Consider the following 13,553-nt stretch of genomic DNA (forward strand, 5'->3'; position numbering starts at 1 on the left):
CATGAACTCCTTATTGCCAAATTCAGACTTAAATTGAAGAAAGTGGGGAAAACCACTAGACCATTCAGTTATGATCTAAATCAAGTCCCTTATGATTATACAGTGGAAGTGAGAAATAGATTTAAGGGACTAGATCTGATAGACAGAGTGCTTGATGAATGATTGGATGGAGGTTCATGACATTGTGCAGGAGACAGGGATCAAGACCATCCCCAAGAAAAAGAAATGCAAAAAAGCAAAATGGCCCTCTGAGGAGGCCTTACAAATAGCTGTGAAAAGAAGGGAAGTGAAAAGCAAAGGCAAAAAGGAAAGATATACCCATTAGAATGCAGAGTTCCAAAGAATAGAAAGGATAGATAAGAAAGCCTTCCTCAGCACTCAATGCAAAGAAAAAGAGGAAAACAATAGAATGGGAAAGACTAGAGATATTGTTAAGAAAATTAGAGATACCAAGGGAACATTTCATGCAAAGATGGGCTCAATAAAGGACAGAAATTTTATGGACCTAACAGAAGCAGAAGACATTAAGAAGAGGTGGCAAGAATACACAGAACTGTACAAAAAAGATCTTCACTACCTAGATAATTACAATGGTGTAATCACTGACCTAGAGCCAGACATCCTGGAATGTGAAGTCAAGTGGGCCTTAGGAAGCAACACTATGAGCTGTGGAGGTGATGGAATTCCAGTTGAACTATTTCAAATCCTGAAATATGATGCTGTGAAAGTGCTGCACTCAATATGTTAGCAAATTTGGAAAACTTAGCAGTGGCCACAGGACTGGAAAAGATCAGTTTTCATTACAATCCCAAAGAAAGGCAATGCCAAAGAATGCTCAAACTACCGCACATTTGCACTCATCTCACACGCTAGTAAAGTAATGCTCAAAATTCTCCAAGCCAGGCTTCAGCAATACATCAACTGTGAACTTCCAGATGTTCAAGCAGCTTTTAGAAAAGGCAGAGGAACCAGAGATCAAATTGGCAACATCTGCTGAATCATTGAAAAAGCAAGAGAGTTCCAGAAAAACATCTATTTCTGCTTTATTGACTATGCCAAAGCGTTTGACTGTGTGGATCACAATAAACTGGAAAATTCTGAAAGAGATGGGAATACCAGACCACCTGACCTGCCTCTTGAGAAACCTATATGCAGGTCAGGAAGCAACAGTTAGAACTGGACATGGGACAACAGACTGGTTCCAAATAGGAAAACAAGTACGTCAAGGCTATATATTGTCACTCTGCTTATTTAACCTATATGCAGAGTACATCATGAGAAATGCTGGGCTGGAAGAAGAACAAGCTGGAATCCAGATTGCCGGGAGAAATATCAATAACCTCAGATATGCAGATGACACCACCCTTATGGCAGAAAGCAAAGAAGAACTAAAGCACCTCTTGATGAAAGTGAAAAAGGAGAGGGGAAAAAGTTGGCTTAAAGCTCAACATTCAGAAAACTAAGATCATGGCATCCGGTCCCATCATTCCAGGGTAAATAGATAGGGAAACAGTGGAAACAGTGGCTGACTTTATTTTTCTGGGCTCCAAAATCACTGCAAATGGTGATTGCAGACATGAAATTAAAAGAAGCTTACTCCCTGGAAGGAAAATTATGACCAACCTAGACAGCATATTAAAAAGCAGAGATTACTTTTCCAACAAATGTCCATCTAGTCAAGGCTATGATTTTTCCATATGGATGTGAGAGTTGGACTATAAAGAAAGCTGAGCCCCGAAGAATTGATGCTTTTGAACTGTGGTTTGGAGAAGACTCTTAAGAGTCCTTTGGACTGCAAGGAGATCCAACCAGTCCATCCTAAAGGAGATTAGTCCTGGGTGTTCACTGGAAGGACTAATGTTGAAGCTGAAACTCCAAAACTTTGGCCACATGATGCAAAAACCTGACTCATTTGAAAAGACCCACATGATGCTGGGAAAGATTGAGGGCAAGAAGAGAAGGGGAGGACAGAGGATGAGATGATTGGATGGCATCACTGTCTCAGTGGACATGAGTTTGGGTGGACTCTGGGAATTGGTGATGGACAGGGAGGCCTGGCGTGCTGCAGTTCATGGGGTCGCAAAGAGTCGAACACGACTGAACAACTGAAATGAACTGAAGTGAACTGGGTCCTAGTATTCTTAACCAGTCCTGTTTCCTCTTCCTACTTTTCAAATTATTCCCTTAGTCACCTCTTGCTTAGTTACTGATTTTATAGCTGTACTTAGTGGAGAATATAATAATATTTAAACTTTAATGATTTTTCTAGAATGATTTAAAAGGAGCATAAATCCGCAAGTTGCTAAGAGATCTTCTGTGAAAACAAGTGTTCTGTAAAAGAAAAGGTGATTTGAACCAAAGAATATTTTAAACCCTGGTGGCTCAGACAGTAAAGAATCTGCCTGCAATGTGGGAGACCCGTGTTTGATCCCTGGCTCGGGAAGATCCCCTGGAGAGGGGAATGGCAACTTACTCCAGTATTCTTGCCTGGAAAATCCCAGGGATGTAGGAGTCTGATGGGTTACAGTCCATGGGTCACAAAGAGTCAGATGCAACTGAGAGACAAAAACAACAACAACAACAACAAAACAGATACTACAGCATAGGCAGAAACCAATCAGAGCAAAGACATATCAGGTATCCTCTGGGTGAGCTTCCCTAGTGTCTCAGTGCTAAAGAATCCACCTGCCAATTCAGGAGATGTGGGTTCGATCCCTGGGTCCAGAAGATCCCTTGCAGAAGAAAATGGCAATCCTCTCCAGTACTTTTGCCTGGGAAATCCCGTAGACAAAGGAGCCTGGCAGGCAGCAGTCCGTGGGATCATAAAGAGTCAGACACAACTTAATGATGAAACAACAACAACAACAACCCTCTGGGTCCTTTTCAGCTGAAAGTAAGCTCTGGATTAAAAAAATAGTTTGACAGGTGTCTCTGCTGCAGAGAAACTTTCAATATGCTTAGGTTCATTGTTGGTTTCCTAGAAGGAAATGAGCAGTCATAGCTTTCCCAATTTTGTCTGTGCATAGAAGTTAATGATTTTGTTTATAGCTTTTCTTAGTACTGGTAACTCATGAAAGACTTTGTGAAGGAAAGCCATTTTTATCACCATCAATATCTACCTCATCCAAAGCATCATATATACTAGATCCAATCACTTAATTAAAAAGTTTTTTTCTGAGAACATTAAGAAACACAATTCTACTTTGATTTAAAAAATCTGATTAAAAATTCAATATATGTAAACATTAGTTTAAAATGTTTCAGGAAACAATATTTCGACATACTCATGGCCAGGAAGTCTTCCCTGATAGCTCAGTTGGTAAAGAATCTGCCTGCAATGCAGGAGACCCCAGTTCGATTGCTGGGTAAGGAAGATCCGCTGGAGAAGGGATAGGCTGCCCACTCCAGTATATTCTTGGGCTTCCCTTGTGGATCAGCTGGTAAAGAATCTGCCTGCAGTGTGGGGGACCTGGGTTCAAGCCCTGGGTTGGGAAGATCCCCTGGAGAAGGGAAAGGCTATCCTCTCCAGTATTCTGGCCTGGCAAATTCCATGTACTGTATAGTCCATGTTCGTTATGTTGTGCTGAAAATATGTGGTCTTACAGTACTGACTTTGTCTACTGTTGTAATTCACGTTTTCAATATTTTCTTTTTTTCCAGCCTTAAGAGACAATAGAATCGAGCTGGTTCGGGCTTCCTGGCATGAACTGAGTATCAGCGTCAGTGATGTCTCTCTGTCTGATGAAGGACAGTACACCTGTTCTTTATTTACAATGCCTGTCAAAACGTCCAAGGCCTATCTCACTGTCCTGGGTAAGTGCAAGGGACTAACACTATGTGATCACAAGCCAGAGAGATGTGTACAGATACAGCAACATGATTCAATAACAAATCTACACTGTGAGGATTATCAAAAGGCTTTTTAAAAAATCACAGTCATTTCCCCCACTTCGCAAATAGGTTCAAAGAGGTGTAAAGGTCTGTATAACTTCCTAAGAGCACACAGCCATTTTGTTTCTTAGCCAGGGATAGATAACAGGTTTTTTGATTTTTAAGCTAAGTTCCTTTGTGTCAAATCAGCTCTTTAGTGTATGTATGGTGATCCTTTTATAAAGTGATAGAATAATGAGCATAATGAAATCAATGTGTCTATGTGTACTCCTCCATCTTATCATCAGTCACCTGATGGGCTCCTCCTAATATTTTTTGACTTCCAAATATGACCCTTTGTGTATCTAAGTGCATTTAAATGACCCTGACATTTCTATTTGAATTCTTGCTTTTTAACTTTGTACTTTTCTAGATAGCTAAATGAAATGAAATTAAGTTGCTTGTGTACGCAGTTTGCAACTTCTATGTTTTTATTCTCTAAGTATTGGGCCATTTTTCTAAAGGTTATGGTGACATCAGAAAGCAATACATTCATAGCGTTTCTGGGGAAATAAAGTTGCAGCTCAGAGCTCTGTGATTCCACAGACGTCAGTGGCCCAATCAGCTGAAATTGCTGCAGTTCTTTGAAACACACCTGTGTAATGAACAAGTTAGACGAATTTAAAGATTGATTTTTTTTTTTTTTTTTGCCTCAGCTTGCCATCCTTTTTTTGATAGATAAAGGCATAACACTGTATTTAAAGTAACTAATGCATGCTGGGTTTTTGTTGTTGTTGAGAATATGAAAGTTAATCCAGCTAGTGAATTTGTTTTATGCATAGGATATGAAATATGCTTCTTTGCAAGTACCACTGGGATGATTGTATAAAAATCTTCACAAGTTTGCCACTAAGGACAAAATATACCCACTAAATGGAGTATTTCAGGATAGCAGATGCCTAAGGTTAATGCATTGCTCTATAGAGAGCCAACTTGAGACCCCAAGAAATAGGCAATTGCCTACTTTCAGTTTATTAAATGGTGATGTAACATAATTTTTTTTAAAGCAGTATGAAGGTGAACAGAAAAAAATAAATAAATAAAGCTAGCCAGCTAATGAAATATGTCGATTGGTCATTTATCTTTATTGTTCTTGTTGTTCTTTTAGTTTGCATTTCTTTTATTGGTGACTTCCAACATTCCTACATTTTATTCTTTTCAAAGTGAATTAAGTAGTACAATAAAGAAGCTTTCAGCCTGCTTTTATTATTGAACACTTTTAGAAGAAATTTTAATAAATCTCTATCATGACAGCAGAATATTATTGTCTCCAAAATGTGTAACGTTCTATTATTTAAGTCATCCATGTCTATCTCTGCATATTAGCCATATGTTTATTCACTGGATGATTTGGACTAGAAAAGGTAATAAGTGGCTAGCATTAACTAGCATTAAAAATAATACAGATCATGTTCCACAAAACTATAATTGTATTTCTAATACAAATGGTATCGAGACATTCTTTCCCTCAGAAGAATCAGAAATATAAGTATAGTTGCAATTACTGATGAATCCCTTTTTCCAAAATGCATTTTCTAGAAAAATGTACACAGAGGAAAACAATATCTTTTAAGCTCTAAGAATTATGAAATCAGGAATGAAAGGTGCTGTTTTGGTTAAATCACAGTTTCCTAAAGAATGAAGAAATATGGTTTGCAGATTTTTTTTTTCCTGATGCAAGCAATCTCCCTTCTTAAATACACACAGTGTATTTAAGTACACTTATGTGTACTTTTATGTACACATATGTGTACATTTATGTACACAGTGGTAAATCTTAAGATACATTGAATATTTGTTTTAAGATTTACAATGAGTATTTTTAATGGTTAATTTTAATTAAAAAAAAACTACTTGGAATTAAGTGCATTTTAAACGCTTTCTGGATAATATACACACATATGCATATTTATACAGACACATACATATGTGTTTGTATGTATGTATGTATGTTGTTGTTGAGTCACTGAGTCGTGTCTGACTCTTCTATGACCCCATGGACTGTAGCCCACCAGGCTCCTCCTTCATGGGATTCTCCAGGTAACAGTATTGGAGTGGGTTGCCATTTCTTTCTCCAGTATGTGTGTGTGTGTATATATATATATATATATAGATATATATATAATATATATCTATATCTATATTATATATATTATATTTAAGTAACTTATTTTATTATATAGCTGTTTTTTATTATGTTTTATTTTATTTTTCTTGACTGAAGTTATTGTTGAACACCCAGTTTAGCTTGTCATGAAAACAAATCAACATTGGAGATTAATGTTCATTTCATCCATTTGCCTAAATTTCAGGTGTTCCTGAGAAACCTCAAATTAGTGGATTTTCATCCCCAGTTATGGAGGGAGACTTGATGCAGCTGACTTGTAAAACATCTGGTAGTAAACCTGCAGCTGATATAAGATGGTTCAAAAACGACAAAGAGATTAAAGGTAAGGATTGGGGGAAAGTCTCCTAGTCCATATTAATATGTTGAAACTAGCATGAAGTGTTAGATCGACAGAGTTTTACATTTCCTTTTTCAAACGTAGTCAGTTTCTGATTAAGTGTAATTTGAACCAGATTTATCTTAAATTGGGTAATTTTACAAGGTATGTGGATACCATTTCTGTTTGCTCCATTTTCCTCTTATGTAAACAGTTTTTTTTTTTAATTTTATTTTATTTTTAAACTTTACATAACTGTATGAGTTTTGCCAAATATCAAAATGAATCCACCACAGGTATACATGTGTTCCCCATCCTGAACCCTCCTCCCTCCTCCCTCCCCATTCCATCCCTCTGGGTCGTCCCAGTGCACCAGCCCCAAGCATCCAGTATCATGCATCGAACCTGGACTGGCAACTCGTTTCATACATGATATTTTACATGTTTCAATGCCATTCTCCCAAATCTTCCCACCCTCTCCCTCTCCCACAGAGTCCATAAGACTGTTCTATACATCAGTGTCTCTTTTGCTGTCTCGTACACAGGGTTATTGTTACCATCTTTCTAAATTTCTAAATTCCATATATATGCATTAGTATACTGTATTGGTGTTTTTCTTTCTGGCTTACTTCACTCTGTATAATAGGCTCCAGTTTCATCCACCTCATTAGAACTGATTCAAATATATATCTAGTGGGAAAGTTGGAGAAATAAATGAGTTAATATACAAAATCCACATAGGTTTGTGCTTGACAGATCGGATCAGATCAGATCAGGCGCTCAGTCGTGTCCAATTCTTTGCGACCCCATGAATCGCAGCACGCCATAAGTATTTGTTAGATGTGGCCATTTTACAACTCATCTATAGTATTTAGATTACAGACAGAGAAATTCCATGAATTATTTCTTCAACTTGTTGGTTCTGAAAATACAAATTTCTGAGGATAAAACTAAACATTAATAAATTTGTTTTTCAGTAGTTCTCACAGAGGGCAAAAAATGTACTTGTCTCAGTAAAAATGCATAGAAATGTAAATGTTAGCCATAGTTCTGCTCCTTCATACCCTTAAACACACACACACATACACACACTCTTTTAAGGTGGAATAAGTTTATAGAGGAGATGGCTATTAAGGTTAGTAGTAATTTTTCTTTTTTACCCCACATACAAATATCTTGGACCTGAAATCATATGTCTGTTAAAACCCAATTATCAGTTCAGTTCAGTCACTCGGTCGTTTCTGACTCTGTTACTCCATGGACGCCAGGCTTCCCTGTCCATCACCAACTTATGAAGCTTCTTTTTAAATCCAAGTATAAAAGTCATCTGGGCTTCCCTGATAGCTCAGTTGGTAAAGAATCCGTCTACAATGCTGGAGACCCCAGTTGGATTCCTGGGTCAGGAAGATCCACTGGAGATGAGATAGGCTATCCACTCCAGTATTCTTGGGCTTCCCTTGTGGTTCAGTTGTAAAGAATCCGCCTGCAATGCCGGAGACCTGGGTTTGATCCCTGAGTTGGGAAGATCCCCTGGGGAAGGGAAAGGCTACCCTCTCCAGTATTCTGGCTTGAGAATTCCATGAACTGTATAGTTCACGGGTTTGCAAACAGTCGGACATGACCGAGTGACTTTCACTTTAATAAAATCATCTATTATGCTTGTTGAAAATGTTTCCTATTTATATAGCAATATGTATTATTCTCAGGGTAACCTTCTCAGTTCAGTTCAGCCTCAGTCGTGAGGGACTCTTTGTGACCCCATGGACTGCAGCACACCAGGCTTCCTTGTCAACCAACTCCCAGAGCTTGCTCAAACTCATGTCCATTGAATCAGTGATGTCATCTAACCAGCTTATGCTCTGTAGTCCCCTTCTCCTCCTGCCTTCAATCTTTCCCAGTATCAGGGTCTTTTCCAGTGAGTCAGTTCTTAGCATTAGGTGGCCAAAATATTGGAGCTTCAGCTTCAGCATCAGTCCTTTCAATGAATATTCAGGACTGATTTCCTTTAGGATGGATTGGTTTGATCCCCTTACAGTCCAAGGGACTCTCAAAAGTCTTCTCCAACACCACAGTTCCTTCTAGGAGATAGGTTTATGCAAACCATTCTGATTATTTTAACTTGCAATTCATGTATCTTACTTGGACACGGAGGTCTAACAGATAGAATTGTCTATAGTATTGGGTTGGCCTAAAAGCTTAGTCAGGTTTTTCCATAATTCTTGCCTCTTTTCTATTTTAGTTACTCTTTCTCTCTGTATATATATTTTCCCAAAACAATAGGGATAGGAGCTATCTCTAATTTATCCATAATCACTGTCTTGGCTTTAAAACTTTTAGTAAATACATTTTATTGGACTAAATTTAGAGAAATACAAGCACCCAATTCACAAGTCAGATACATCACTTTGCTAAATTAAACTTGCTCTTATAGTCTGCCAGGGCTCAGGACCATTCATTCTAATTCTACCCTTAGGGTTTATTTGTTTAGGTATGCGTGTTAAATGTCTGGTCTTGATTGGAGCTTTTCTAAATGAACCCTCTATACTGCTTCCAGAGTTATCTTAGTATGACAAGGCTCTAATCCAGCCACTTTTTCTGCATAAGCATTTCTTATTGAAAACCCTAACCTGGAGGATACGTTTAAAATCCGATTTCTTTGGCCTATAAGAAAGCTCCAGGCAGTGAATTCTTACAAATCAGATATTTTTCTATGTGATAGACTCAGTTTATGCTAGAATGTTCTTCTTAAATACTTTCCTTTAGTTAAATTATTACCCACATGCATCCTTTTCTGAATTCTGACATTAAATTAGTGAATTAGTCAGCTTCTCCTAATTTATTACCATTTTATTTGTGTTTTAGATAAATATATCCTCAGGGAAATCAGAGACTAACATACTAATCATTAATATTGATTGATTGTTTTTAACATTGTAGCCTTATGAGAAATGCTTGGTATTTTCATAAAAATATTTTTATAAAATATCTTAATTTTTGACAAATTTGGCATCTGCTCTGAATACTGGATTTGCTCATAGACTAAGTAGAGAGAGGACTTTTGTTTATATTTAAAACATGAAATTTTGATCTTATAAGCACCATAGTCCAAAATCATCTGAATCAAGACTAGAGTGAAAATCAAGACAAAAAAGTATAACAGAATCAGCATATGGCTCTAAGCTTGGTTCAGAAGTACTGAAGCTTTCTTTTTCCTATTCTCACCAGTGCATGGCCATTAATAGAGCATTTGTTGTTCCTATACTTGCATTTGTTTATATAGCTTTTTATTTGTTTATGACTCTTCTTTTGCATGCTTAAATAGTTTGTCTACATGATGATACAGTGAACTTCCTGAGTCCTCTAAGCTCTTTTAATAGGAGTATACGCAAATTATGCTGTATGCAGTACTTGATACAGAATGCACATTCATTACTATTGCTTGCTCTCTACCTGGGAAATGAAAATATACTCTAAAATCCATCAGCAGACGTGTCTCCCTAAAAGGAGTGTTCCATCCTTATCTTGCACTCTTGTCTTTTCAGATATCAGAATTTGACTTCCTATTACCATATAGCAGTTTTTACTACAATATCACTTGAGACATTTTATAAAGATGCTCCCTAGTGTAAAGAATGGGAATAGAGAGGCTAATCAAACCTAGCTAAATTCAATTCAATAAGAAATTGTTAAAATATCTCCCAACTAGAATTATGGCACATGAGTGAATATCCAACTAAAGAAAACAAGAACTTTGACCTGGAAATGTTTAAGATGCCTTTGGTATGATAAAACCAGATATGAGGAATATTTTCCTATAAACAGGAATGTGTAACATCATGTACAATAAATCTCAAAGTAGCTATATTGTCAGGGGAAAGGACTATTTTCCATATTTTAACTAAACGTTGACCAGTTCAACATATTGACAACTGTGTTAAATTTCAAATTCTATTTAATAGAGTTGTGAGCATTAAAAGTGACTTCTGATTTCAGGAGGAGTCATTTTTCTATACATTGTTTTGCCATTATTCTCTATCATATGAAATCAATTACCAAGTTTCTAGAGGAAAGTTGTTTCACACTCTTAGCTGATCACATTTTCTTGGCCAGGGTATTTCCATATTAGATTATAGAGCCATGGTCCTCAAACTTTAGCAGGTACTATCACTACCTCCAGGGCCTGTTAAACCTCAGGTTACAGGGGTCTGACCCCAGTTTTTATGATTGAGTAGGTCTGGGTTGGAACCCAAGAATGTATATGTTAAGTAGTGTGTTGAATTTGTGAGTGGTGATGACGCTCCTGTTTGGGGGCCACATTGCTATAAAGAACATAATGTTGAGAAGTATCCGTAACATATAGACGTCTTGCCTCTGTCTTTGAACTTTAGTTTCTCAGCCAGTACATGAGGATTATAAAACTTGCCTCAAGGTGCTATTGTAGGGATTCTATACAAGCCAACTTGTATGACAAAATTTGACACTGTATTAAAAACCAGAGACATCACTTTGCCAACAAAGCTCCATATAGTCAAAGCTATAGTTTTTCCAGTAGTCATATATGGATTTGCAAATTGGACCTTAATGGAGGCTGAGTGCCAAAGAATTGATGCTTTCAAACTATGCTGCTGGAGAAGACTCTTGATAGAAGGGACGTTCCCTCTCCAAGGGAGGACAGCAAGAAGATCAAACCAAGCAATACTAAAGGAAATTAACTCTGAATATTCATTGGAAGGACTAATGTTGAAGCCGAAGCTCTAATACTTTGGCCATCTGATGCAAAGGGCCAACTCATTGGAAAAGACCCTGATGTTGGGAAAGAATAAGGGCAGGAGAACAAGGGGGCAACAGAGGATAAGATGGTTGGATGGCATCACCAACTCAATGGGCATGAGTCTAAGAAAACTCTGGGAGATAGTGAAGGCACAGAGAGACCTGGCATGCTGCAGTCCAGGGGGTCACAGAAAGTTGGACATGACTTAACAACTGAAGAACAATGATATGTATAAAGTATTTTCATAGTATAAGGAATCACTGCATATAGTTTAGATATTATTGTTATTATTGCTATTGTTCTTATTACTACCTTGAGCAAACCATTATTGATGAGCTGTAACAATCCCTGAATTAGTCCTAGAAATATAACCAAAACAGAATTACTCCTTTAAGGTATTCATTTTGGGGGGATGGACATGTAAACATAAAATCTAACAAGTATAGTAAAAAAATTATGAACTGGCTAGTTTTTGTACAAAACAAGAAGCAGAAACAAGCCCTACTTTGTGGTAGAGGTAAAGACAAGTGTTTATTGATGCATGTTGGTACTCAGTAAATGTTTGTTAAATAAATAAGTGGATCTTAAGGGATGAATGGAATTCACCATATGGTTTGTGGGTAAAAGTAGGTGGTATAGAATTCTAAAGAAAGGAGCTGTGTCTTTATGGAGAGTAAAAAGAATTTGATTGTTTGAAGGAACTGAAATTTTCTGTGTGGTACAGACATGAGAGGTAAATGGGAAGATAGGGAACAGTTAAATCATGGATATTTTATTCCAGATTAAGGAGTTTGAAGTTGATTCTGTAGGCAGTGATGAGACATTTTCTGCCATATGCTTTGAACAGTGGAATGAACAAGCATAATTTTCTTCTAACTGTTTTTCCTCCCCATAAGTCTGACTCAGAAATCCTTTGGTGCCTCTGGGCAGCTCTGTATGCAAAACTGCAGGGAGTTTCACTGTAGCTTTTAATCTTCTGTGCAGTTTTGAAATCTGAATATCTGCCATTTAGTATAGGGGAAAAAATGTGTATTGCTTTCCTAAATCTGTCAGCATCCTGAGAATTTATACAAACTTTCCATTCCATGTATAAGTTTAGTAAATTGTAATTTGAGCAGTTGTCATCGTAAAATCTTAAGATTTTCTTTTCCAGCCAACTAGCTTTTTCATGAATGTGTTAGGCAGAATTCTATGAGAACCCTCAGTGACCCACATTTTTGTATAATCTTTTCCCCTGGAGTGTAGAAAGAACTTGTGAATACATGTGATATCACTGCCTTGATCATGTTACCTTACATGGCAGAAGGGATTTTACAGATATAATTATGGGTCCTTTTTGAGTTCATCAAAGGGAGATTATCAAGGGAAGCCCAACATAATGAGGTAAGGCCTTTATAAAAGAATGAAGAATCAGACATTCTCCTCCCGGCCTAGAAGACATCAAATAGTTACGTGTGAACTGACTGTAGGGGCCATGTGACAAAGAACTACGGGTGACCTCTGGGAGCTGAAAATTGTTCCTGAATGACAGATGGTAAGAAAATGGAGACCTTGGACATACAGCATCAAGGAAGTAAATTTGCCCACAATCAGTAAGTTTGTAGAGGATTTGAAACTTTGATGGAAATCACAGCCTCAGCCAAAACCATGATTTCAACCTGGTGACACTGGGAAGAGGATCACATTAAGTTCTATCTGGACTCATCATCCATAAATATTGTGAGATAATAATGTTGTTTTACGACACTAAACTCGTCATAATTTATTATGCATCAATAACAGGAAGCTGATATCTAGAAAGGCAGAATGATTTCTCATAGTCGTATATTTGACAAAGACTGAGCTTGAGTATTCTGATTCTAAGACCCAGTACTTGAGTCTGGGAAGAAAGTGGAAGGCTAGAAGAATATTTAAGGGACATTTCAAGTATGAACTAATATAGCCCTAAAATAATGGATGAAATAGAATTTTTTTAAATGGATGGATTTAAGAGAGAAGACAAATTTCAGGTGAACTTGGTGAATGAATCTGGGAGATGCAGCAAGGATCAGAGACAACAAAATTTGGGTGCCTGAGTGATTTTGTTAGTAAATATGTGGAAATAAGGCATTAGGAGAAATTACTTCAGAAATAAATGATAATATGTTTATAATTTGAGGTTGAAATAATTATATAAAATCTAAAACTTAAGCTTAGTAGGCTTTTGGAGTTAGGTGATTTATTATTAAGAAGGGAATTTTTACAATACAAAGGTCTACCATCTCCCAATACAGGACATTTTTAGTTTCAGTCTTTTTAAATAATCACCCTTTGCTTGTGCAGCACATTCCCAACAAAAACCCTCTCAGGTCATTCTGACGCTGAAAATACTGCTATGCTGTAACCTGCGTATCCATCAAAGTTTAACT

General features: G+C 37.2%; 1 protein-coding gene across 4 annotated transcripts in view; it reads left to right on the forward strand.

The window, feature by feature from the left end:
* CADM2 (cell adhesion molecule 2) overlaps positions 1 to 13,553 on the forward strand; it is a 1,267,507-nt gene that overhangs the window by 1,068,540 nt on the left and 185,414 nt on the right. For all 4 annotated transcript variants that reach the window (XM_025278923.3, XM_025278930.3, XM_025278929.3 and 1 more), the window contains 2 exons: positions 3,661 to 3,813; positions 6,243 to 6,380. In XM_025278923.3, coding sequence (XP_025134708.1) covers positions 3,661 to 3,813; positions 6,243 to 6,380 — 291 coding nt within the window. The remainder of the gene's footprint in view (positions 1 to 3,660; positions 3,814 to 6,242; positions 6,381 to 13,553) is intronic.

The sequence above is a fragment of the Bubalus bubalis genome, chromosome 1 (genome assembly GCF_019923935.1).
Source record: "Bubalus bubalis isolate 160015118507 breed Murrah chromosome 1, NDDB_SH_1, whole genome shotgun sequence".
Taxonomy (NCBI): Eukaryota; Metazoa; Chordata; class Mammalia; order Artiodactyla; family Bovidae; genus Bubalus; species Bubalus bubalis.